Raw genomic sequence first — 24791 nt, 5'->3', positions numbered from 1 at the left:
TAATCACAGTGGGACGGCAGTTTGTTTGAAATTTTGGCTCCGTTGCTTCCACATCAGCATCATTTGTTGTATTTGGAGACAGACTGTCGCAGGGTTTCGCTGAGATGGATGAGGCAAGTGGGCAGTTGTGCTTCCTACAGTAGAGATCAATTTTTCATCAGGCAGACGGACTCAATCATCCTGTTCGCCGTTGTGTCCTTTTCCTCGCCGCACAAACAGAAACGGCAGCGTGACGGCGCCTTATTGCAAAGCTTCATCATATCAGAGGCTCGGTGGAGGATGATCTCAGTGCACGACAACTTGGCTGCACTTACATGATCATTTGAGATGCAAAATTACAGGCTTGGCGCCAAGAGATGGCCTTAACGCCTCTTTTCCACTGTTCTTATTGTGTCACCCTCTGCGTTGCCTGATGTTCGCAGCTGACAGTATAATTACTGCAGTGTGGGAAGGGATAAAAAGATATGTTGCCTGCTCAGTCTCCCACCTACTGAACATCCAGCTGCACTGCAAGAGCTACATAGATAGCACTGGATGGACTGGGCACCACACACACACACACACACACACACACACACACACACACGCACACACACACACACACACACACACACGAATACTGTTTTACCAAAAATCCCATTGGGGATTAATATCCAGTGAAACAAAGGGCGGTAAATGGGAATGAAGTGGGAATTAAGGGCAATTAAAAGGGCATTTTTGTTCAAATAGTCATGATCTTTCACTTCCCGGTGAGTTTTCCCAGTTTATGTTACCGAAAATTAAAGGGAGCAAACATTAGCTTGAGTTCTCATCTTCCGGAGCACAGCTCCCAAGGTGTTTATTGCATTAAAAAAGTGTCTGGAGATGTTTAAGCAGGAAGACAGAGGGGTTCAGAAGGAGGCTCATCATTTTTATTCAAGTGTGTTATGGCTTCACCCAGGCCCAGTAAACCCAGTGAGTCACCCACACCAAACCATGCATCCACCCACACCCAAAAAACAGAGAAAGAAAACTTACAAATTTAACATGTTCATTTCATTCTGAAGACTTGGAAACCAGTCTGTGTGAGTGGGGAACCAGAGTGGAGCTGACGCGACTGACATTGGTCTCGAAACCGGCACGGCCAACAAACCACATGGATATCAACAAGATGGGAAAAGTTCTCCTGCCGGGAGCGTGGCGGATGGAATCGTTTGTTCATCAGATCTCTCCTAAACGACATTTCAAAAATAGAATTAGTGGATCACAGCCCGCTCTGTTATGGTGTTGTACACAAATAGTAGTGCAATTTGTGTCTCGTTGTCCCTGTCAGTAAAACATGGCAATATTGGTGGCGTGCTCTGCCACGTGCGCTAGATGATGCTTGAAGCCCAGTAAGGCAACGCAGATGAATGACGGCCAAAGTCCGTCGTCAATCAGCGCCACGCTGCTCGAGAAAACTGAAATTCGGTGCGGTCGGAGGGTCGTGCCGCAAACATTCAGTCAGCAAGCATCAATATGATATGTAGCATGATGGCGGACAGGTGTGAGTAACGTGCCCGTGCGTGGGAGGGCCATTTTGACTGGTAGCTCGTGAAAAGCAAATGAGTTCACTTGTGCGCCGCTGCCATTCAGAGACGCACGTCGATAATGGCTGATACATTCCCCCAAAGGTTGAACAGGAAAGTTGGGACTGTGAACTGAGCGGAAGGCAGAAAGCGTGAGCAGATGTGCGTAGTTACGTCTTGCACAGCTTGAGTCTTTTTCTACTTTAGCCATCATTCCACTCTGCACTTCATACAGATGCATTTACATGTTTGATCTGAAATTAGACAGGGTCAAGGTTGAGGTTACCATGAACATTTCTGACATTAGAATCCAGAAACAGCTCACAGAGCCATGAATGGGAAGTCCAGATGGGTAACTCCATACGCGGTCGGTTGGGTGATCATGTTAAGTTTTGTGACAAAAGGTGATATTAATGCTGATATTAATGCTGTTTAAAAACCTCAGTGAAGTAAATCAAAGTGTCATCAGCACAGAGCTTTAGCTGGGCACTCTGCAGTGTTTTAGCAGAGCTTGGTTTGTTGACATTTGAAGTTTTATTGATTTAAAAAAAAAAAAAAAGTTAAACTCTAAGTTTTTGTGGATCCTGATCAAGTTTCAAACTTGGAAGTGGAGTTTTTATTGATTTATTTTTTTGTTTTAAGAGCGTCTTCAGGCAAAACTCTCCTCTTTAACTATTCATGAACTCTGTCGCGGACCATCTTTAGTCAGGAGAAGCTCTTGCTGGTAGCTATCTAACCCCAAACAGAAGAGGGTGTAATCATGAAGGTGAGAGCTAAACAGTTAAACTAACATGTGATATACAGAGATTTAGACAGGTGGATTAAGTGTAATTCAGTCATTTAAATCACGCTAGTTGTTGATGGCAAAAAGTACAAAAGACCCAAGTTGCTTGTAGGAAGATTTTATATGATGCATTTGTCGCGGAACAAATGAGGGATGGTGGGGTGGGGGAGGTGCTTTGGCACTTTAAATAAGAGTTAAACAGGACCAGACCTGTGTAAGGATAACCATACAGATTTTTGGGAGGGGGGATCTGCTGCTGTCATATTTAAATGTGCCACCTTCAACACAAACACAGAGTGTTGTTTCTTAAAGGCACATATGCTAATGTGTAAAAATACGTATGCATCTTAGCCGTTAAAAGGCATTCTTATTCCAAAGGTTGGTATAAACATATTGTACAGATATTTAGACACGCCGGTATAGTTCCAGTGATGAAACGATGCGTTCGGGGCTTATCTCAGACTTCACGCATGGTTGTGTTTGTCACGGCTGAATAGCATCCATGGCATTTCAGTATTTACCCAAACAGAAAGTCATTCAGCTTGTGAGGGAATCGTTTAGACACTGGGATGCAAAACATTCTGAAGATTAAAAAAAGAAACATCCAGGACTTCATCATGTGGTGGAATCGATGAGGGATCAGGATAAAACCCACCCCGGCGCAGTGTTGCTTAAAGAGCTCCCTCATATTTAAGCACACTTTTCACCTTAGAGAGCACTTTGACGTCATAATTACAACTTTAATCCCATTAAATTTAGGAAGGAGAATGGGAGGAATGCTAGTTCTCCTTGGGAAAGCTGAGACGCATAATTAATACCAACACCCAGTGATAATGAAATGTTCTCAGCTGTGCTCCGATTCCCCTATATGGTTAATATTAATTAATTAATAAATCAGTCCAAACTAAAATGTAAATAAAAGATTTGAAAAGAATATTTTGTTATTTGGCCAGTCTGCTTGGATTTCTTGGGTTTTGTCACAAAATTATTTGATGGTTTGAAGCAAACAAACAAGAAAAACTTTGGCAAAACCAGCACCTCATGGTGTCGCTCCTCTTTTAAGCTATTTAGACATCATCCTCCTCCCACTCCACACACAAAGGTCATGCACTTCCTGGTACATAAAGTCAAATCTCTCAACCGTCCTTCATCTCCCGATATTTGACAGAAAAGAGAAGGACCGTACTGGAGCTACAACCATCCTCAGCTGTCCCCTCTCATCAGATCACACCCGCCGTTTCTTCTCGTTTCCGTGTTGATGCGTTTAGCAGGTTGCCTAATGGCTCCAAAGTGCATCTAAACCTCCCGAGTTGTCAGCTCGGATCTGCACACTTTTCCGTCACGGCCAGAGCTTCTGCTCCCAGTTAGTGCCGATCATCAGTCAGACGCAGGGTCAGCTGCTATGGATGCTAGTTCAGGACGGACACATTTTGCCCTGATTTAGAAACACTATAAAAAAGAAATACACCATCTGACCCTGTTATCCTGCTCTACTGCCGGGGAAGGATTTGATATTTTTGGTTTGTAAAGAATGAAAGATTCTATAATTGGATCATGCATGAGATTTAGCAATTTACCTATCCGCAGCCTCTGCTGGATTAGTCTCGATTGTTCTTTTTTTTGTTTGTTTCATAACCAATGACTTTGCTAAATGTGCTAATTTGTGATCATTCAAAACGTGGTCTTTCTGCTGAATGCTTGGGCGCCAGTGTTTAATATGCTCGCTGTGGTTCATTCAGAGAAGACTGAGGCCCATCTTCGCTTATGGGTCAATTATAATCTAATTCTGGGAGCTGCTGGGTGGAATTTTTCGGAGTGAGATCAGATTCTGAGGCAAGGGAGCAACATTAATAAAAGCAGAACATCCTTTGAATCCGAGAGAGTGTTTGCACAACTGTTCTCCCAACACAACGAAGAATGCCGCTAAACCGCGGCACGCTCAGCAAATGACACCGAATGCACATGCTAACATTGGAAACGATATTTTGGCTTGATGCTAGTGAACACATTTGAATATATGATTGCTTTTAGAAAACAATACCTGATGCTTTAAGTCATTTTTAAAATCTCTGTCTGCAGTGAGGCAATGGAATTGTACATAACAATAAAAGTTTCTTCAAGTTAAGGTGAAACGAGCAAACTCCCATTTGAAAAATAGCATTTCCCCGTGTGTGCATTATTTGGTATGAAACCAAAGTCGATATATCAATTTTCCGCTGTAAATTTGAAACCACCAAGGTCTGCTAGTTCATGTAAATGAAGCAATCTCTTGAAAAATAGACATCCATGCTTCATGCTTTGCATTCCATTGTGTCCACGCTTGGTGTTCCGTGTGTTCTTCATCTGTTCTTAAGAATACTTCTATTTTACATACAACTAAAAAAGGGGGGAGTGCTGACATGATTTGGTAAGGAGCAGCATTGGAAATGTTTGACCTTGTGTATAAAACGCAGAGCCCAGAGGTTCTGCTTCAGATGGACTTCCTCCTCCTCACCAGCTGATGACTGTCTGAGAAGCTGTGCAGCCCTGGAGACACCGAGCTCATCGGAGAGGGGTACAAGCTGTTCTTCAAGGTGCTGGGTGAGATCTCCTCGATCCTGTATGAAACCGAATGAAAGTACTGGTTGGGATTGAGTTGCGAGCTGTACGAGTTCTGATGGGCGAAGGCACAGCCCACGCCCCCCAATCCTCCTCCAGAGCTGCTAAATTCGTGAGATTGGTAGTGCATACAGGAGCAGACCGACTGCAAGTCGGTCACCTCTGAGCGGAAGGGCTCCCGCCGCCGCCGACCCCGCGGCAGCGTCTCATCCTGGATGTGGATGATCATGCTGTTCCGGTTGCTGGCCAATGAGGCCCTTTCCTCGGCGTCCCGTCTCTCGTCTTCGCTGTTCATAGTCAGAAAGCGGAGCACGACCAGGTTGAGGAAGGCCCCGATGACTGTAAGTCCCACCAGGATGTACATGAAGCTGAAGGCCACGTACAGCGGCTTCTTCTGGAGGGCCTTGTTCTTTTGAAGAGCCACAAAGTCCCCAAAGCCTATGGTTGTTAACGTGATGAAGCAGTAATAATACGACTGGAAGAAGCTCCAGTCCTCGTAGTGGGAGAAGGCAGCTGCCCCGATGCAGAGGGTGCCGACGCAGGAGAAGAAGCCCACGGTCACCATGTTCTCCATGGAGACCTCGGTGATGCTCATGCCACAGCATTTTTTGATACGTTTCAGGAGGTACTTGACAAAAGTGTTCATCCTCTCGCCCAGACTTTGAAACATCACCAGAGTCAAAGGGATTCCCAGGACAGCGTAAAACATGCAGAAGGCCTTCCCGGCATCCGTCCCTGGCGCCGCATGTCCGTAACCTGAAGAGAGGAGACAGATGACAGGCGTGAGTCCAGGATTGCACCAAACGCTTGTGAAGCTGCACCATGACAGCCAGCCTTTGTTTACAAATGTCACCCAGCGAGAACTAGGTCCAGGAAGGTCTACGAGCACTGCCAAAAGGGATATTAAATAGGTGCAAGCTACAGAAATGTGTCCGGCCATTAATCTTATTTTGGGCTCAAAGATTATAGCAAGTGGGTCGTCCAATTAGTCGGAAGTTTCCGGCGAGGTCTGAGAGTTTGGAGAAGGGATTGAAAGGGAGTAACGGGAGAGCCAGTAAAGCTTTTAGCCTAATGAAACTTTAGCTTTGTAACCTGCTGACTCATGCACAAACAGACTCGGGGAATCATCCAGTGGGGCAAACAATGGGGTTCACGCAGGAAGTTACATTTATGAGATGATTTTCAGCAACGGCAGCATGAATGGAAGCTGCAGCTGTTTAATATTCAGGGCTAAAAGAAGTGTTGTATTGATTTTCAGCCTGTAGCACCAAAACCGCAGCCAAGAAACGCCCACCATCACTTGGCAAGTGCATCACTAAAACAACTTCTGACTTTAAGATGTAGACGTTATATTTTTGGTTGACAGTGTTGCATTTTAAATTGTATTTTAGACCTTTGCAGACCAAGTTTTATCTTCTCAAAATATCGATTTTGTGAGGTTTTTTCCCCCCCAGGGTTTTAGTTGGGCAAAATAAAAAGATATGCATGAGCAAGCAGGTGAACAATGCCACACACCATTGTGTTACCATCCACGGCTTCCATCAGCAGAACGTTAACTACACACTGTTCGCCAGCTCTACACTGATTCTGCAATAATTCCAACTTCAGGGATGTCTGAGGTGAGCTTTAAAGCCAAGGTCATATTACCAGCCTAAAGTGAGTCAGATTGGATTTTTTTCCACCCTAATGTCCCAGAAAGCTTTTTCAGGCTCTCTGAACGCACACATCAGATTGGTTTTCAGGTTGTATCACACCAATTTTCTGGATAACATCATATATATTTGACCTGGCAACTCCAAATGAAACACATTTGTATTTTTCACTACGGTTTTCTGGCGGAGTGGACCAGTGGCTGAACTGCGTGTTTATGGCTGTAAATGGAGGCTGATTATTGTTAAATGTCTCTCTGTGTTGCTCTTTTATCAGGACAGTGCTGATTGGAAGCTCGTACTGATGGATTATGAAATGAATTGCCATTTTTAATATTTGAGACACTTTGACCAACTTGATTTAAATTTAGCACCACATGAAATCCAAATTCTGTCTTGACAACCTTTTTACCTCACGGAAATGTAACTTCACGACAAGAATTTGGTAATTACAAGCCACCATATTATACTCCGAATTGCCGGCTTCAGGACATGAGCATCAGCATGCAAGCGCAGTGGTAAAGTGACATTCATGTGTTGTTTAAATCCACTAAAACATGCAGGGGAGCCTGATGGGCTGTGCAGGGAAAAAAAAGGTCAGCAGCAACTGCAAATACACTCATAAGATGATGCTATGTTCTATCCTGGTAACTAACAGGCTAAAAACAAAGTGCAGTGTGAATTTCAGCAGCAGTAGGCTTAAGATTTTCAGACTAACGTTAGGAATACGTTGCCTAAAACCTTTATAACGCCATAAAAATGACAAAGCTATATTTAGGTCCAGTTATGTGCTCACATTTCTGTCCATCTTTAATTGAAATGGAGATCTACAGGGAATCAGTGAGATGAACCAGAATGTCCTGGTGTTATTTCTTTTTTTTAAAAAAAAGATGGGTCTGTTTCATTTTCACAAAATAATCTACTTCTCTACTGTGTGGATTAAATTAAAGACAGCAGGATGTGGCGGCTGGTGGATATATATGAAAAACTATTGATCCCAAGATGAACTAACCAAACGAGGAATATTTAAAAGTCTTGTGAGATGCCGACTCTTGGAGTGTTGATGTGATGTGTGGTGCACTGTGGCAGCGCTGCACTATGTAATATGTTTGTCTTGTTATAATGACTCTATTATCTGTTGTTGTCTTGGGAACAGACATATTTGCTCTACCACACAGGCCGGCCATGTACAGGTGCTTTTGTCTCCTGTGTGCGCAGGTGAGTGTGATCAGCAGGGGGAAAGAAGTCACACACTTTAATAAATCTTCAAATAGGAAGAAAGCCATGTTCACACAAATATTACAAAATTAGGTGTGTGTTTGTGTGTGTGTGTGTAGGTGTTCTAGTAGTTGTGATATACTGAGTACCAAACTCTTTATTTTACTGTCAAAGTGAGGACATTTTTGGAAGTGAGGACATTTTGACTGCTCCTTACAACTCCAAAGAACTTTTGAGGGATAAGACCTGGTTTTGAAGAAAGTTGGACTTGGGTTTGGAATGGGTTGGATATTTAGTTGTGATAGATAGGGTTAGGGTAAGGAGCTGGGCATCAAGGCCCAGTGCACACCGAGACGGCTTTAGGAGTGTATGCCAAAGTTATGTGCCGTATGGATTTTTGGCATGGCACACACCATCTCTCGTGCACCCCCCCACCACCAATGCCTTCTTTATTGTAGTTCGTTTCCCACGTGCTGTACACATATACACATGTTCATGTTTTTTTGTACATGTGTGGCTGCCCTACACCGCCACCCAAAGGTCAATTTTATACATTACATAGCGTTTAAGCGGTTTCATTTGGATACAAACAAGAATTTATGGTCAATGAAAGTCCTCATAGAGATAAAAGTACAAGGAACTGCATGTGTGTGTTCTTGTTCTTGCTTCAAACTGAGGACCATAACATGCATTTCACAGGCAAAGTCAGGACATATTTGGGAAGTGAAGAAATTCCAACTGGTCCTCACAAAAAAGGGCTGTTGAGGGTTCACCCCTTGTTTTAAGTTTCAGGTTAGAAATTTTGGTTAATCACTTAGTTGTGATGAAGAGAGTAAAAAATGTCTCCTCTCAAATACAAGTGAAATATGTGTATATAGCAGCATTTCCCCCCACGCATGCACCTGTCATTAGTGAGTTTCTCCAATAACCACATTGATTTCCACCAGCCTGTATCTATAGTTTGCCCCTTCGGGCACAACAAGACATCAGATCCACACCTGCGTCACACGTGCAATCTAGAAAAGGAAATCCGATATCAGTCTGCCACTAGGTGGCACCGCTCATACAGTATAGCAAAAGGAGAATTAAACCTGAATAAAGCTCCAATCTGCTTTCAATCTTCAATTCACTAATTAGCAACACAAGATCAACTGTAGTTCCGTTTTATAGTAAGGAAATGTATAAAAATCTCGTGATCAGCCTGAAAGACCATTTGAAGTTGTGGGAATTTTCGAGACTTTATCCTCACAAACTACCTCTAAGGTATTATTTGTGTTTGGATCTGATGCTCTTTACTATGACTTATTTTTAATGTCTGCCCACATCCATAAACCTGAGCTCTGTAGGCCCGTGGAGTGAATGAGTCATTGTTAAATCAACTTTGAACCGATGCAGCCAGAAGCATCACTTGTTTGCACGTGCTTTTCAAGGCTCTGCTGCCTCTGTGCACCGTTGAAATGCCCGTTTGGCCAAACAGCCACCAACCAGCCCGCTTTCACCCATTTGTCAAGCACTTGTTTAAACCGACACCTTTGGGTGGTCTTATCTGCAGGTGAACCCGGCTCATGTTTCAGATGCCCCAGTGGCATTAATTGTTATCGGCCATGGCATTTTAATGAAGGTCAAGAGGAGCAGGGAACGCGGAGTTGAGAACATGTTGTTCGGCTCTCTCACCAAGCCACCAACAAGAGCTTAATGTTCCTGAGGTGCCAGCGCCATGGTTACCTGCTGCAGGCGGAGAATACATCCGCCAATATGTCTGCCTACGACTCTGCTGTCCTACTGTCACATTTGAGGTCTTTCAGCTGCCGGTCTTCCTTTTGTTAAATGTCAAACAATATTTTAATAAGAGGTAGCTGAATTGATATCAGAAGACTACCAGTCTTTACAGTTCTTCATTCTTATGGATAAATGACAGCAGTGTTTGTTTTTGCTGCTTTCAGTGGTGAAATTGGGAGAAAAATGTTTTTAACAGGACTTAAAATATTGGGAGCAGAAATAATTAAATGTGTTGAAATTCTCTTTATTTTAATGTACCGGAAAGATCCAAAGAGGCATCCAACAGTGAAAATTTGGTGATGTTCAAGTGTGTTTGTTCCAGGCTACAGAAACAAGACTGAAGATTAAGAAGTTTCTCATTGTTTTAATGACAATGAGAAACTGCAATCTCTGATCAGAATACCACAAAAAAACACATTTAGATGCACTCCTCATATGAAAACAGTTCTGGCTGACATATATGATTTTAGCAGGCGCGCACACAACTTGTTTGCCGATTTTGCTCCATCCACACTCAGATGGCCCAGAGGTCAACATTCATTTAACATACCTCATTTTGCCGACACCTGAGGGAAATATCTAGGTTCTGATCAATCCTGTTGTTATTAGTTACTCATCTGCATTCTCTGCCCTTTCCTCCCCATTCTCTTATTTTGTTAATAACAACACTAGAACCTGCTGCATTCCCTACTCCAGGAAAATGCTCTGTTTCTGGGTGAATTCATAAGCCTCTCAGGTGTCTGAACCTTCTCTGGAGACGAGCTGGGTAGAATGTAGAAAGCTAGAAGATGAGAGAGAAACTGGCACTCCTCATTATTACCTGTGGATGCCACTCTCCACAGAATATGAGATTCCTCCAATTGTGAAGTCCAGCCAATATCCATCGCGTGTATGAAGCACCTCACCAGGGTTGTGTGTCCGAATGACCGGGGATCCAAACACCTTAATTTCAAAAGGTAATTTACACTCTTATTTTGCAAAAACTGCATTTTTCAGGAGTGCGCTGTGTGATTGATGCCAACAGCCATGTGGGGTTCAGCAGGAAGCACAACAAACATCCTCCCTCCCTCTGTGGAGACAGCAGATGCATGTCGGTGAGATATGGTGCACGGGGTGGGAAAATCCATCTCTGGGGACAGTAATGAAGGAACACAGAAGGGGGAGAGTAGGACGGAGCTGTGCTGCATCGCAATTCTTTGTCCAGACCTTCATCACCAACATCCATGAAGAATAAAGGGCGTCACAGATCCGTGCACAAGTCCGGCATTCTGTTCATTCCAGGTCACTTTATTAACTCTGACTCCGAATTTTTAATTACTTTAAAACAGAGACACTATTTGATGTATGGCCCTGAATGTTTGCAGTTTTATGTTTTGGCTGAATGCGTTTAATTCTTCAGTTTTTGTTTTTTTTTACTGTCCCCAGCTGCAGCTTCAGAGACACCTGAATAATATCTCTTTGTAATCTCTTCGGCATATTGGCTTCTTGAAAGAGGACTGTGTAAATGGATCCATTCCATTCTCCTGCAGTCATCAAGTCAGTGTTGCAGCAGGAAAATGTGCTACTTAAATAAAAACTGAATTATTGATCTTACTTTATTTTATTAATAATAATTCAACTCTTCAGCAAGAGCCCAAATTAAAAGTGCCCCTGAGATGTAATGAAATAGAAGAATTTGGGGAGGAGAAAAAAAGGCAAAAGTGCATTAATATTGGATTAAGTACCGTCGTTGAGTAGATGTATTAGTTTCCTCCAATATAATCATGAACATTTTGCAGTCTCAGCACAGAGATAGACCCAGGCTGCAGATCTCATCCTCGGTCCTCCGTCTCTTCTGACCTGAAGTGTCCACAAAAAATCTCACAGGTGAAAATTAGATTATAAAAAGAAAAAATTATGACAGCACTGCTCACCAAGATCTACGTCTCTATTTGTCATTAAAAAAAAAACCATACCTGGCGCCTGAAAACCCACCAATCAGCAATGAGTCAGCCAGCACCTTATCAGAGCAACTGTGGCGCTCCTCTTCAATCACCTGTTTCAGACTTCAGCTCCTGGCAGAACGCTGCCTGGGAGCAATTTCAGTGATAAAACACCCCGGGGGAGATGGGTATTAACCGAGGTGACTCATACTGTTGCACCCTTCCAGTCAAATCATAATTCCATGTTTCATTTCAAAGGACTAATTTCTCTTTTTTGAATGTGATGCTCTGAACCAGCTCCCCTTATGAAGACCGAGGGAGCCGTGACACCACCAGAGGCGTTACTACGAGATGCTGAGCTGTCAGCGTCACCGTGATAATTGTAGCTCCCGCAGCAGGCGGCGAAACGCCACAATAGGTTTGGGAGATTAGTCGGGTCGGAAACGCTTTGGTGCATTATGATAAGTGAAATAAGGAGCAGGGTTCTGATTTGATTGGGGTTTTGTCCCGGCTTTTGTGTGCGACTGACTGTTTATACAGGAAGATCCAAATGTTAAATAAGCTGTCGTTTCCATGCCAGGCCACTAGTCGACAGTGTGTTTTCAACAAAGGGTGCATGCACACAGACACATCACACAATTTCAAAACGTTTCTCTGCTGATTCAGGTGATGGTGGATTCAACAAAGTGCAGACTGCCACCATAATGTGCAAGTGAAGATCTCATCTTCCCCTACTTAAAATATTTGAAGTTATCGCCACTAGGGGTGACAACTCATTAACACTGAACATTCACATTATTTTCACAAGTGTTGCTGTAGTTCAACATGACCTCATAGCTATGACTGAAGCAGGTCTAGACCAATGTTATTAGTTGAGAATTACATTATCTGCCTAAAAGCTGTGGAAATCCAACTGCAGTTATGTAGCCATGATTTTTTCAAAAGACATTTTCACGTACTGATACAGACCTTACTTCTGTGTCTCATGTGGCTAAATCCTGTTGACTGTATTTCCTCTACGTCAAACCTTGGCCATTAGCACCCTGCAGCTGAATCATTTCCAGACAATGGCTGATGAGTTCTGGGAATGTGGTAAATGTCAAAGGGCTGTCAATAATATGAAGGCCAATAATTAATGCTGTGCCGCCGAGGCTTATAGCCCTAGTTGACAAATATTGGCTGGAGCTGCTGGGGTTAGAATATGTTACAGCAACCAAGTTTATGTTTTTAAAGGTAAGAGGGGATGCATTGCTTTCAGATACAAGAAAGAGATACTTGGTCCCTGGAGGAAGGCTGACATTATAAATGTAAGTCTGGTACAGTCGTGTACATGAGCGAAAATTGTGAGCATGAAAGATTCAAGATGAGAGGCAGAGAGAGAGCATTGGATGTTCATGTTTAGGGTGTCTGCCAATGAAAAATTTCATTAACATGCTAGTAAATCAGGAAAAAAAACCATTTCATTCAAATGCGGCAGCAGCAAACATAGCATTTGTACCTAAAAACCAGATGATCTGTAAGTGTGACAAACTGTAAAGATCGAACTGCTTCCATATCTGACCTTTAGCTGAAGAATCTATTCAAAGGTGGAGAAACGTTTATCAGCAATGAGGGTTGGCCAACTGCTCATTTTCCGACAGCAGAACAACATAAAATAACAAAATAATGGCGGACCTGCCTGTTGATGTACGGTAGCCTTCGCCTTCCTCTCAGTAATACAAGGACAGTCTTAAAGCCATTATTGTTACTTGTCGATGACGTGCGGACTGTAGCCTGAAGAATGAAGAGTGTGTGTGTGTGTGTGTGTGTGTGTGTGTGCGTGTGCGTGTGTGTGTGTGCGTGTAAATGGGGCAACATCAAGCACATCTGCCATCATCTGATGAGCTGGGCTGGTACATTGTTTTTGGCATGTTCAACCACCAGTTTGAAGCAAAAACAAAGTGACTTTGACAAACTTGCCCTTCTTATATAGACGGATTACTGCCCCCTTCTGGCGGAGAAAGTTATATTCCTCTTTATAAGCAAAGAACATGCCTGCTACATTTAGAGTGCTGCTAACGTAGTTAAACAGCAGATAGGTTTTTTTGCCCTGAGCCTTCATTTGACAACCTCACCAGTATTTCTGGGCTTAATTTAGAACTGTTTCTAAATGCTTCAATGTTCTAACTATTGTCAGGAAACAGAAGATAAGTGGAAAACAGCAGTGTGCTCTGCTCTGTGAGGATAACTGTCATTAACTTAACATAATCTGGCCCTGCATCATATAAAAAGACAATTACGCCTCTGCGGGGCAACCTCTGACAGCAGCTGTAGCTCACCCTGGCCATCAGAAGCTTTGCTGGTGGACACGCTCATATCAGTGATCAGGTGGCGTCACCCTCACATCTGGGATCTGGCTCCTGTCCCAGGCGTCGCTCTTATATGTCCACATAATGAGCCTCATCACCTGGAGTTGGGAAATATGGCCGCCGAGCTCTGTTGTTGTCACAAAAAATCACATCCCCACATAAATTGACACTTGGCCCGTGTGGCCCCTCTGCCTCGGACTCATAACAGGATCTGTTTGGCTGCAGTCAGAGGGTCACCTCAGAGTGACATCTCAGACACATGTGGCATTGGTCAGGCGGCTCCCAGATTATAGAGACCCCCCCCCCCGAGCAGCCAGCCAGGCACCACTTATCGGTCAGCTAGTGTTCCCGAGGCTCCACGTGACAACCTGTCAGTCTGCCCAGGAGCTCTTATACTGCAAAAGAAATATCTTGAAGCCAATTACATTTCACCTTAGCGACGGCCATCATGTGTTTGACTGAACTCAGACAAGCAAACGGGCCGTTTTGATCAACCTAATTAAGGGAATTTTGAAGGGGAACGTGCAATATTTAAATGTTTTGCTACTTGATGCTAAACTTCACCTGGACACAGATTTGAAAAGGAAGAGGTTGAAATGCTGGTTGGAAAAAACATAATTGAAAATTTCGCCGCTGAAAGTTGTAAAGATTTGCCTGTTAGATTTTCTATGCAGATGACATTTCTCAGTTTCCCCCAGGGCTCACACAACCGATGGGATGGATTCCAATATCTATTGGCTATTCAGAAAATTCTAATGCCTTTCCAAGCACAACAACAACATATGCATTGATAGGCAAACCTTTTACAGTTTAACCTTTAAAACTCATGGAGGTTTTTTCTTTTACATTGAAAAGCGATGTTACCAGGTGTTTCCAGGCAGATGCATAAATACAATCCGACGAGGGGCACGAAATGAAAATTACACAAAAAATATGCCAACACTCAGCTCCGCTGGGTAATCCTGGGAGAATTGCAGCCCTCACACTGCTCCTTTGTTTGCTCCCAACCTGTGTAATTCCACCGGCGCTGTGCTATCACACCGCATTTGTTTTCCACCCTCCGGAGGTACCGCATTTAGTATCAGAGCTACTACTCATGTATCAGAAGCGCTCACGGACCACACGCTGTGCAGGAGCCGCCGACGCCGATTTCACGCTGCTGTCCTACAGCAATAACTCATACAGGAGACCACACACTCCCACTCCTTCTGCAGCTGAATTAAAGTGGCTGTGATAAGACCATGTGGGAGTGCATTACTACAGATGGAAGGTTTTCAGGGTCCGGTCGGGGAGAGTTAACAGCGGGAAGGTGGCGATGGAGTAGCGCTGGTCATCCGAACTAACTCTTCTGTAAAGGGATAAAGCACACAATGCGACGACAACGCAAATCCAAAAAGCCGCATTGTGCCGGAGCTGCGGGCGAGCGCACCCAACAGTTTGGCAGCTGGGTACTGTGTCGTGCTGACTCACAGCCTGGGGCGGCCACAGTGGCTAAAAATGCAGCGAGCAGCCAAAGGACGACACGAGGTAAATGTCAGTTCATTCCCAGGCCACTGTTAGTTTCTGAACTTGACATTAAGGCTTTATTGGTGGCGTTGCTGACTTAAGTGAGTTTTAAGAAGGTCCTTTGTGAGCAGGACACCTGTAACACCTCCTCAGAGGTGGATTTGGTCACAAACAGAACCATAAACTCATGCTAAGGGCAGAGGATTCGATTTGTTTTGAAGATTGCTGCCATTTACAGGTCTATTCTGCAGACTAACAATTTGTTTGTCTAGGAAAAAGGGGATTATTCCTTCAGATTTAAGATCAGAATTATTAAAATGGCAAAGAAGTCACAAGTACAGTATTTATAGGTGCAGGAGCCTTGCAGTGAGGTCAGGGGTGAAGTGCAGGCCAAGCAAGACCTCTCTGACCCCGACAGACATCATGACATGCACATTTCTACCAGTCATTCCCTCCTTTGTGGCCCTAAGCAATGAATAAATTATCATTGAGAGACTCCTCTTCTTCCTCATAATTTAGTCAACGTGACTCCCGCTCTGCCATCTTAACAAGGAGGCCACCTGGTCCCCCCGCCCCCTCATCCTCTGGCCAATGAGAGGTACTCTTACCCAGAAACAGCTCAAAGACCCCACTCAGACCAGTCCACTCAAGTCTGGAAGGGCGCACCCCCCTCTCCTCCTTCATCACCACTGGATTGCACAGCCATTCACCAACACACGTCCCCTAAGACAGCTGGTGCATGAGAGGGAGCCTCTCACCCGCCTGTGGGGCATTCTTAGCCCCCCAATGAGGCTCTGCTCTTCACACAGATGAGAAAACAAGCAGGAAGCAAACCCTGGCCACAAGCCACTGATGTTGTCAAGCGTGAAATTATGCCCGCTGCCGAGATGGATAGACAATAATACTGAAGGAAAGTCGGAACTAACTGAATAGTCCAGTGAACCGAGGTATGCTACACCCACTGACAAACATTAGCCTGTTTATTCCAGATTACCCATGTTTTTATTTACTGCTCTGTTTCTGCTTGGATCTCTCTGACCGACATACCTGATAGTTATTCTACGGGAACACGGCCCAGCATGCAAACGAAGCACTGCGAAGCGCACATGATGTGGGCAGAGGAGCTAGCTTAAGCGTCTGGTCGGAGGTTGAACCACCATCACAAACTGGAGACCGTGTTCAGAAAACATTAGCAAGCAGGACACGCGAGCCAACGGTGAATAAACATCTGCAGTTGCCAGGTGTGGGTCAATATATATACGGTTAGAGGTGGATCAAGAGGTCATGGAGGTTACCTCAAGTTATAGAAGCATCTCAGTTCCCTATCTGCACCTGAATATCTTTATGGAACTGGACCTTTTTCTCCTTTCTTCCACATTGTCTCCTACTTTCTGTATGTTTCAGCTCCTTCCACCTCAACTGGAGGAGTCCTGGTAAATGTTTTTTGATTTGCAGATGTTCTCTCTAAAACATCTAAATGAAATGGGAACATTTCTGCCCACCATATATTCTATGCTTTATGACTGCTGCAACAGATGATAATGATGACATCATTTGTTGCATCTCTTTTGTCCTCCACATGCTTTTGAATAGCTGACGCATCCCACAAATCGATTTTAGGTAGAGATGAGAAAGGTGCAAATCTGAGGAGTGAGAAGCATTCGGTTCTAAAAATTTACTGCCGCCGGGCCTAATTCCAACAATGGAAGAGGAAAATGATCCGATGCTCCACTGAAGGCTTTCAGAGCCACAGGTGAAAGACTGCCCATACATTCATATCTTCTTTTTTCACAGCGATCATTTCTTTATCATTCTAGTCCATGATGAAGCTGCAGTGGAGGGCTGCGCTGCAACACTGGACCCCGCGAGCCCACTTCACCCTCACAGAGGAGAAAATAGACCAGTCGGCTCCACAGCCATGACTCCCACAGAGAGCACTGGCACCACGGGAGCCCGTTCCCATCGATCTGCGTGGAGACCTCCATCATGCTCCCAGTAGGACACTTGAGCTAAGGGAAAATAATCTACCGGCTACAAGAGGCGCAACCAGGGCGAATGGCTGGAATGGTTATTCAATAAGCAGCTGTCAGACCTGGCTGTATATTAGACACCTCTCTGTTTGCAGGAGCTGGGTGAGAACGTGGGCCGGCAGGTTGCCAGGATGTTCATTCACAGCGCAAATTTTGTAAATGATATTGTGATCTCTGCCAAGAACCCTGTTGTCTTTTGTTGGACGTCTCACTGTGGACCATCCTCCCGTGGGCCACTGAAGAGTGGCGCCTTGGGGGCCCACGGGAGGACGGTGGGCCCCCAAGGCGCTACTCTTCAGTAGTTTCAATTGTAGCTAACTGTTAGCTAATCATTCTCTGTGGTGACCGGTGAGCGCAGGGTTCCATTCTTGGTCCTGTTCTCTTTGTGTCCCAGTTCAGGGGACAATCTGGCAACAAATGACACGGATACACAGAACAATCCGGCCAAATGTGTAAAAGATCTAAAGAATTCTAATGAAGCGGAGCATTGATTGATTGATTGACTGATTGATTAGAGTCAACAGCTGTTGCTGTGTTCCCACCCAGACACCAACCTGCAGAGCTGCAGGAAGACCCCAACTGTCGATGCTAACTATGGAATATCAATTCCAAAGTTAACGGAAGAGAATTCCAGTTGTTTCAACCAGTTCCGGTTTAGACTGATGTGACCAGTCTAATAAAGCTGCCCGCCCCAATAACCCCACCCCCATCGTAACACAGCAGAGCCTACCTGGTCATGGAGGAGGTGGTTGGGATTTGGACGGAGATCAGCGTGCTTTAGCTTGATGTTTGAGGAGCTCTCTAAATCTTTAGATGGGCGAGCTCTCGGAAGGAAGGAATGTCAAAGGAAGACGAGGTTCTTCCTCACGCAGCTACAAAGTTCATCTTGATCATTAGCAGCTGAGGCATTTCAGCCTGGATACCACACCTGAACCCAGAGAGAGAGTCGCCGATCCGAGTCGGCCTAAAAAAAGCTGCTAATGAAACTCCACCTGCCCTGACTCACCGTCGTCAGAGCTTCCTGCACGACCTGCTGGCGCTGCAGGAATGTTTGGGTTTCTGTGCGTAAAGGCTGGGAGATGATCATCATGTAGAGGTCTAAAAGGTTCTCTGGTCCTATTCCTGATCCGCTCTCCATCTGTGCTCCTGTCCTGATGGTAAATAAACCCCTTCAGAAGGTGGAGGGCAGCTGCTGAGGAGCGGAACGGAAAATCTGAGCGGCTAAATGGGTCAAAGTCACAATTTGGTGTGAGACCATGGTGGGGTGAGATTACAGCTGGAGTCTGGAATGATGTTTTGGAATGACACGAGTTTTGGTGTGCTCTGCAAGAATGTGAATAAAATGAAGGTAAATCAGGGTTTGTGAAACTAAATGAATTGAGGAGGTTTTTTTCATGAATGTGGGCAAGGAAGCACATTTTGTGCCATTATGGGAGAAAATGTTGACCTTGTTTTGCTGTGACAACCAAAAATAATTGGAATTAATTCACTAAGTTGAGGGAACACTATCGCATTTCAAACACTAAGTGCACCATTCATGGTTTACACTATTTATTGTGACTTTTTATTGTGGGCTTTTTATATAGCCAACATTTCTGCTGGCACCTATTTAGTAGCCATGATTCGACTCTCTTTAAATATTTATCCTCTGTGTTTGACTAGTTCTGGGCCTTTGATTAAAACATTAACATTTGTGTAAAAACAGCCTGTAAAAACTGAAATGAGGTGATTTCCTGTTAGGAGAAAACTGGTAATTGGTGTTATATTGTGACTTGAGCCCATCTGTAAACAGGCTGATTCCAGGATCAATCCCACCTAAAATGCGTGTCTACTGTATATATGCGCCTGTTGATATTTCCAGGCATTTAGTCGGGATGACTTTTAAGCTGTCCTTAGTCTCCCGGCAACGTGAGCGACAGCCCTACATGTGCATGTATAGGCTGCACGCTGCCTCCTGTCAGTAGAGCTAAGAACGCAGCATGCTCGCATCACTAAGTGTCACAATCGCCACATTTAGTCACGTGAATAAAAAGAGCCCGACTGGGGCAGAGGGGCGCCAACACGGGTGGCTCTGACACATGCTAATGGCTAATGGACTCATTTTACAGGGGTGTGATTCTAATTTGAGCGTAAATGCTGCCTTCAGTGGTGGGAAATGTCAAATTTTTGATATGAAATGCTTTAAATTGGCCATTATTTACTGTTTACTGGCAGATTTCAGGTCTTATGTATGAATAACTGCTGTTGGATTAGCCAGTTTTACTTTAGATCCAAAATCCCACTTGTTGCCAGAGTTTGTGTGTTCTTGGTCCATCTAGAAAGACTAGTTACTTTAAATTATTACAGGATCGCTGTTGCCAACCTTACATGTATTCGACTATATACAGCGTTGCAATAATATGTAGTGCTGTTGAACCATTCTGATTGTCCCCTTAATGCACCAGTAAGTCACTTTATAGACTCTCATATACCATAACTCCTCTGGTATTATGTATTCATGTCACATTATATTTGACTTGTCTGCTCCAGTGAACCCAACCAACTTCCTTGATGTGCAGAGGCCGATGCTTGACAGCTCTGTATGCCTCCGACTGTACGTTCTTGTTCACTTTTTTTTATCTTCCAGGTTTAATCCTGACATGCCGTTAATCAAGATAAAAGGACGCTATAATCTGGAAAATCACAGCTCAATCTCCTCATTTATTTTGCTGACGAGACGGCTGCAGGTTCACCGCGAGGAGGCATTTTTCCGAAACTGTGTTTGTTTTTTTTGCGATTTGTCCACACACACACACACACACACACACACACACACACACACACACACAGGTCAGGCGTATCTTAATAGACATCTCTGCTATGGTTGTACTGTCCCACACAATGATACTCGATTTAATTAGCTTCAACAAACAGCTCACGGTTGACACGGTCCAAACTCTGTCCTTATCTGTTTTCACTTCTGCACGGAACCACTTCTCACTTTCTCACAGGCTGAAGTAATTATGTGAAAAATCTGCCAGGGAGAAATAAATGAGTTCTGCCTTTTGTGAGGACGATTTCCCTCGGAGACGCGCGCAGGAACGGAGCAGGTACGAAGTGAAGGATCTGGGACGAGCGGCCTCCCTCCCGAGCTCATCAAATCAAAGCTGTGCCGCCTGAAGTCGTGGATGGCTGGGCCAGATTACCTGTTATCCAAATTACATCAGGACACTTTGCAATGATTTTCTGGACTCCTGGGTCTGAAGCTTTAAGACCAAGAGACCACTCGGGGGAAGGAACCAAGAGAAATACAAGCTAAGGCTAATGCCGTCTTTCATATGTGTGCAGAGACTCGAGGATCGATGATAATCCTGTTATAATCCTTCTTTTTATCCAACACATCTGCATAAATGTCTGGAAACATCAGGCTTTGTCTGTCGCTCATTAGCTTCCTGATTCCAGAGGGTTTTGTGCTCTGCCTGAAGCATCCCCACAAAAATGTCTGGGAAAGAAACCATGAAAGGATGGACCCAATTCCCTCATTTTAATCTGCTTTCTGCATGCCGACACATGCATGTCTGCGGCTCTCCCTGCATAACTACATGCTGGTTTTGCTGATCCCAGTGGAGGCTGGTTTTATCGGTGGATAATGTGTCTTTGGGGAAATTGCTCAATATCATCCTGCCTGATCAAACATGCCTCAGCAGACAAAACTCTGTCCATCCCGCGTTGGACCGGCCGCACTGTCCTAATCAGGTTCATGGAGACTCTGGAGGGTATCCCATAGCTGACTGGGAGTGAGAGGCAGGACTTTATCCTGGGCAGATGGACACAGATGCCCTGAACAGTCCCACTCAGACAGGAGCAACATGTGTAATCTAAGGAGGAAGACCTTGACGAGGCCACCAGAACTGAAACCAAATGCTTCCATGTTTAATAAGCCTGTACATTTTCTGCCTTTGTGTTGGTTATTTGACACAGTTCTTACGATTTTCTGCAGAAACAGGAACTGGAATATTTTTCGGTCGTATTTTGAAGCATTAAAGTCACTTTTTCATTGGTTTTAATTTCACGAGAGAATGTGATTGATGGTGATAAAACTCTTCAGATCTTGTTTCATGGTCTGAATTCAGACATCAGTTTCAGAGGAAACAACAGATTTCGTGTCTCACTGAGTCTCCATATCCGGTTTTGTTCCCATTTCCAGCCTGCAAACGCTGAACTCGGAGTCAGCAGGAAAAGTTGTTTTCCATTTTCTCCATTGATCTACTACAACGTTGCTCTATTATCCGGAACTTGTGCAGGCCGATAACAGGCAAGCTCCTCTGCTCCCACTCCTGCCCGTGCGCTGATGTAAAGCGCGCTCGCATGTGTCCTGAGAGGAGACGTGGCCGCTGCAGCAAATGTACCCACTTCACAGCGCATGAATATTACAATAGCTCTCTCGCTGCTGTAGCCTGGAAACAACAGCGTCCCCACCTTCACAGCGCCGTGCAGTCGTCCCTTTTTAAGGGTTGCCTGGTAAATTTGGAGGACGGGCCCGGCGCATTAGTTCTCCCCGCCAAAGTCCTTAACACGCTCACACTCAACAGGGTGGATTTTAACCAACTGTGGCTCCAGCCCGTGTTACGAGTCCTGCAGTTTAGCCGCTGAACCTTAAGAAAGAATGCCGCCCGAACCAAACTCCTGCACAGCCCCAAATAAACCTCCATGACGCAAATGCATCGTCGTAAGCAGCGTCAGGCAGCAGACCACAGTCCGTCTTCTCCTGGAATCGTGTGACATAAACACAGGCGTGATTCGGCCTGCCTCTGGGGAAGCTGTTGCACCTAAGAATCGGTTTTCTGACCGGGAACAAAGACCTAAATGCTGAGTTCACGGCTCGGTGCTCAACTCGGAGGAGCTGTCCCTCCAGCACCACGGCGGATTTTCTCCCTTTAAAAAAAAATGTACACGGCTTTGATTAGAGGCAAACGCACGCCCTTTAACTCCGCTGCACTTGCTGCATCGCCGTGACGCACGGTTAAAGTTGAAACACGGCGTCCTGAATGTTGGAACGGTGTCGCTCGGTAGCTGAGCCGCTCAACACCCCCCCCACCCCACCCCACCACCCCAAATCCCCATTATTTAGTGCTGAGCTGAGGTGACAGCGAGCCTCATCACGGCAAATTTCACTTTCGACCGGAAACTGAGCGCAGCAACATGTTGCGTGAACTTGTAGGTGCATGTGTGACATGTGCTGATGCGTAATCGCTGCGCACAGGTTGTTTTATTGCTTTGAAGATGCAACAGTCGTAGTAACTCGCGCCCTGTTGCGTAACCACGAAAAGCAGGTGACACCGAGACGCAGCTGTGGACCCAATGAGCTTTGTTACAGCAGTTTTACCAGAACAAACACAGACTCACCTATGGTGGTGATGACGGTGATGGCAAAGTAAAACGAGCCTGCGAATTTCCACTGCACCCCAGCTCTGTGGGGCTCTGCCTCCATGATGATGGTCTCCAGTTTTCGGTAATCATCCTCGCTGATGTTGTATTTCCCCTGGAGACGCTTTTCCTCGGCTTCCAGTTGCTCTTTCTCCCGCATCTCAAAGTCGGACTCCAGTGCGTCAAAGACGGCGGCCCCGACGAGCAGGTATGTAAACGTGCAAATGATCAGGGACAGGGTCCGCACGTTCTGCCGCTTCATGGCCAACAGGAAGCGGCGACCGAGGGGCTCATGTCCCCTCGGGTTCCCCGGGAAGGCGCAGCTAGCGTGGTGAAAGCCGAGCGGACAGTGCCTGGAGGTGGAGGCGCAGAACAGTGCGCTCCGCTGGCAGTGGCCGCGGCGGCCGCTGGAGTCGGAGCAGCGGTGGTACCCCCCCGCCTTGTGGTGACAGAAGCCCAGATTCTGCTCCTGGTTGACAGAGAGACACAAGAGACTGCTGGATCGCCTGGACCAGGAGCCCTGCAGCCGAAAGACCCTGCGCAAGACCTGCCCAAACCAAGTCCTTTCGGTGCGCAGTGCCATTAACAGGCTGCTCCTCGGCTCTCAGTCTTTACTATCCTCAGGTGAAGCGTCCCTCTCTCAACTAATTCTGGGCAAATAAACGAAAATATATCTTTAAAAAAGAAATCTCTTCCACTTTCACTTCGTGTGTGACGTGATTTCGAAGCTCGGCATGTTTCTTTTAGTTTCAGCTGAACACCAACCTGTTCCTCGTAGAAGCTCCTCAGCATTCAGGCTGCTTTTTAGAGCCATCCCTCAGACTAACATTCAATTTCCGCGAAATCTCCGAATCCAAAGAGAAGGCATCCTGAGCAGAAATGTGCTGAGTCGCCGGGAGGGTCACGGAGTTACGCAGAGGAGCGCTTCACTCTCAACGGACAGGACAGACAACATCTCTGGCGGTTTGTTCCTGGATCAACAGGAGTTAATCAGCCACGGCATATTCCAGGGGACAACAGGTTCCATCGCGGAGTTTGTTTCAACTTGATGCTTTGACTGGTTTAGAGAAAATATGATGACAGTTGGTTGGGAGCTAGGGTGCGCTCCGTGGCCGCAGTGGAACACACGCTCCATTACGCACATCCATCCTGCCTCTCCAGCGCTGATCAATTTACTCAAAACTGGAAAGAAGGAAAGGACACATGCTCGCTCTCCCCCCTCTCTCTCTCCTGACGCGGAGGCTCAACCATGCGTGTCACGAACTGCTCGTATTACGGAGGCTCCCCGTTTCAAGTCCCCATCACACTCTCAGACTTAAAGCGGTGGGTGTTGCTCCTCCCGCCTGTGTCATTCGGTCTCTGCGAGCGGCACGACGCTCCGCAGACCCGGGCGCGGAAGATTTCTCCAGGAAAAAAAAAACAAAGGAGAGAGAAAAATCTGTCGGCTACAACTGACTGCGTAACCTCTCCTTCACACCCCTTGACCCCTCCCACACGGACCCCCCTCCCTCCTCAGGATGGACAGAGGAGGTTACTCACACTCAGGTGGTCGCATCAGAGCGCAGAGTGGGGAAGGGAGGGGGGGAGTCAACGCTCCAATCCGGGTTCAGCTGCTGCTGTCCGCGGTGCTGAAGGCGCACGCACGCAAACACGCACGCACCGACTTCGAGGCCGATCTTAACCACATTAAAATGGAATATTTTCTTCTTGAAGTTAGGTGTTTTTTTCGCCCTGCACCATAAAGAATATTCCATGTAAACGGGGACATAAAATTATTTCTAAGACACCCCCCCCCCCCCACCCCCCCACACACACACATATTTACTTCACATTTTGTTTGCTCCCGTTCATTTGTTGATTTATATGCATTTTGACACTGGAATAAGTTACATAATTGGTTTTTCACTTCATTTACTTCCATTTGTCACGTTAATTTCAAGGTCACTAATATTCTACCACAGTGTTGCTCTTCATTGAGGTTGTTTTTGAGGTTCTGCAATTATA

At 45.4% G+C, this 24791-nt stretch overlaps 1 protein-coding gene across 1 annotated transcript; it reads right to left on the bottom strand.

Moving 5' to 3' along the window:
- Window positions 1–819: 819 nt before the first annotated feature.
- On the bottom strand, window positions 820–24455 carry kcnk9 (potassium channel, subfamily K, member 9). Its single transcript, XM_003968951.2, has 2 exons — window positions 22767–24455; window positions 820–5685 (listed from the first exon to the last, which is right to left on the bottom strand). Exons 1-2 carry the CDS (start codon window positions 23368–23370, stop codon window positions 4802–4804), a joined length of 1488 nt encoding a protein of 495 aa, XP_003969000.2. The 5' UTR covers window positions 23371–24455; the 3' UTR covers window positions 820–4801.
- Between the last annotated feature and the right edge of the window lie 336 nt (window positions 24456–24791).

The sequence above is a fragment of the Takifugu rubripes genome, chromosome 12 (genome assembly GCF_901000725.2).
Source record: "Takifugu rubripes chromosome 12, fTakRub1.2, whole genome shotgun sequence".
Taxonomy (NCBI): domain Eukaryota; kingdom Metazoa; phylum Chordata; class Actinopteri; order Tetraodontiformes; family Tetraodontidae; genus Takifugu; species Takifugu rubripes.
Note: the sequence above shows the minus strand (reverse complement) of the source record. Positions and strands in the feature narration are given on the sequence as shown.

What these genes read in the sequence shown, in the direction of transcription:
- kcnk9 (XM_003968951.2), bottom strand. Translation starts at nt 23,370, where the DNA reads ATGGCACTGCGCACCGAAAGGACTTGGTTTGGGCAGGTCTTGCGCAGG. An exon ending in CACCGTCATCACCACCATAG is followed by an intron (nt 5,686 to 22,766) that starts GTGAGTCTGTGT and finishes TCCTCTCTTCAG; the next exon opens with GTTACGGACATGCGGCGCCA.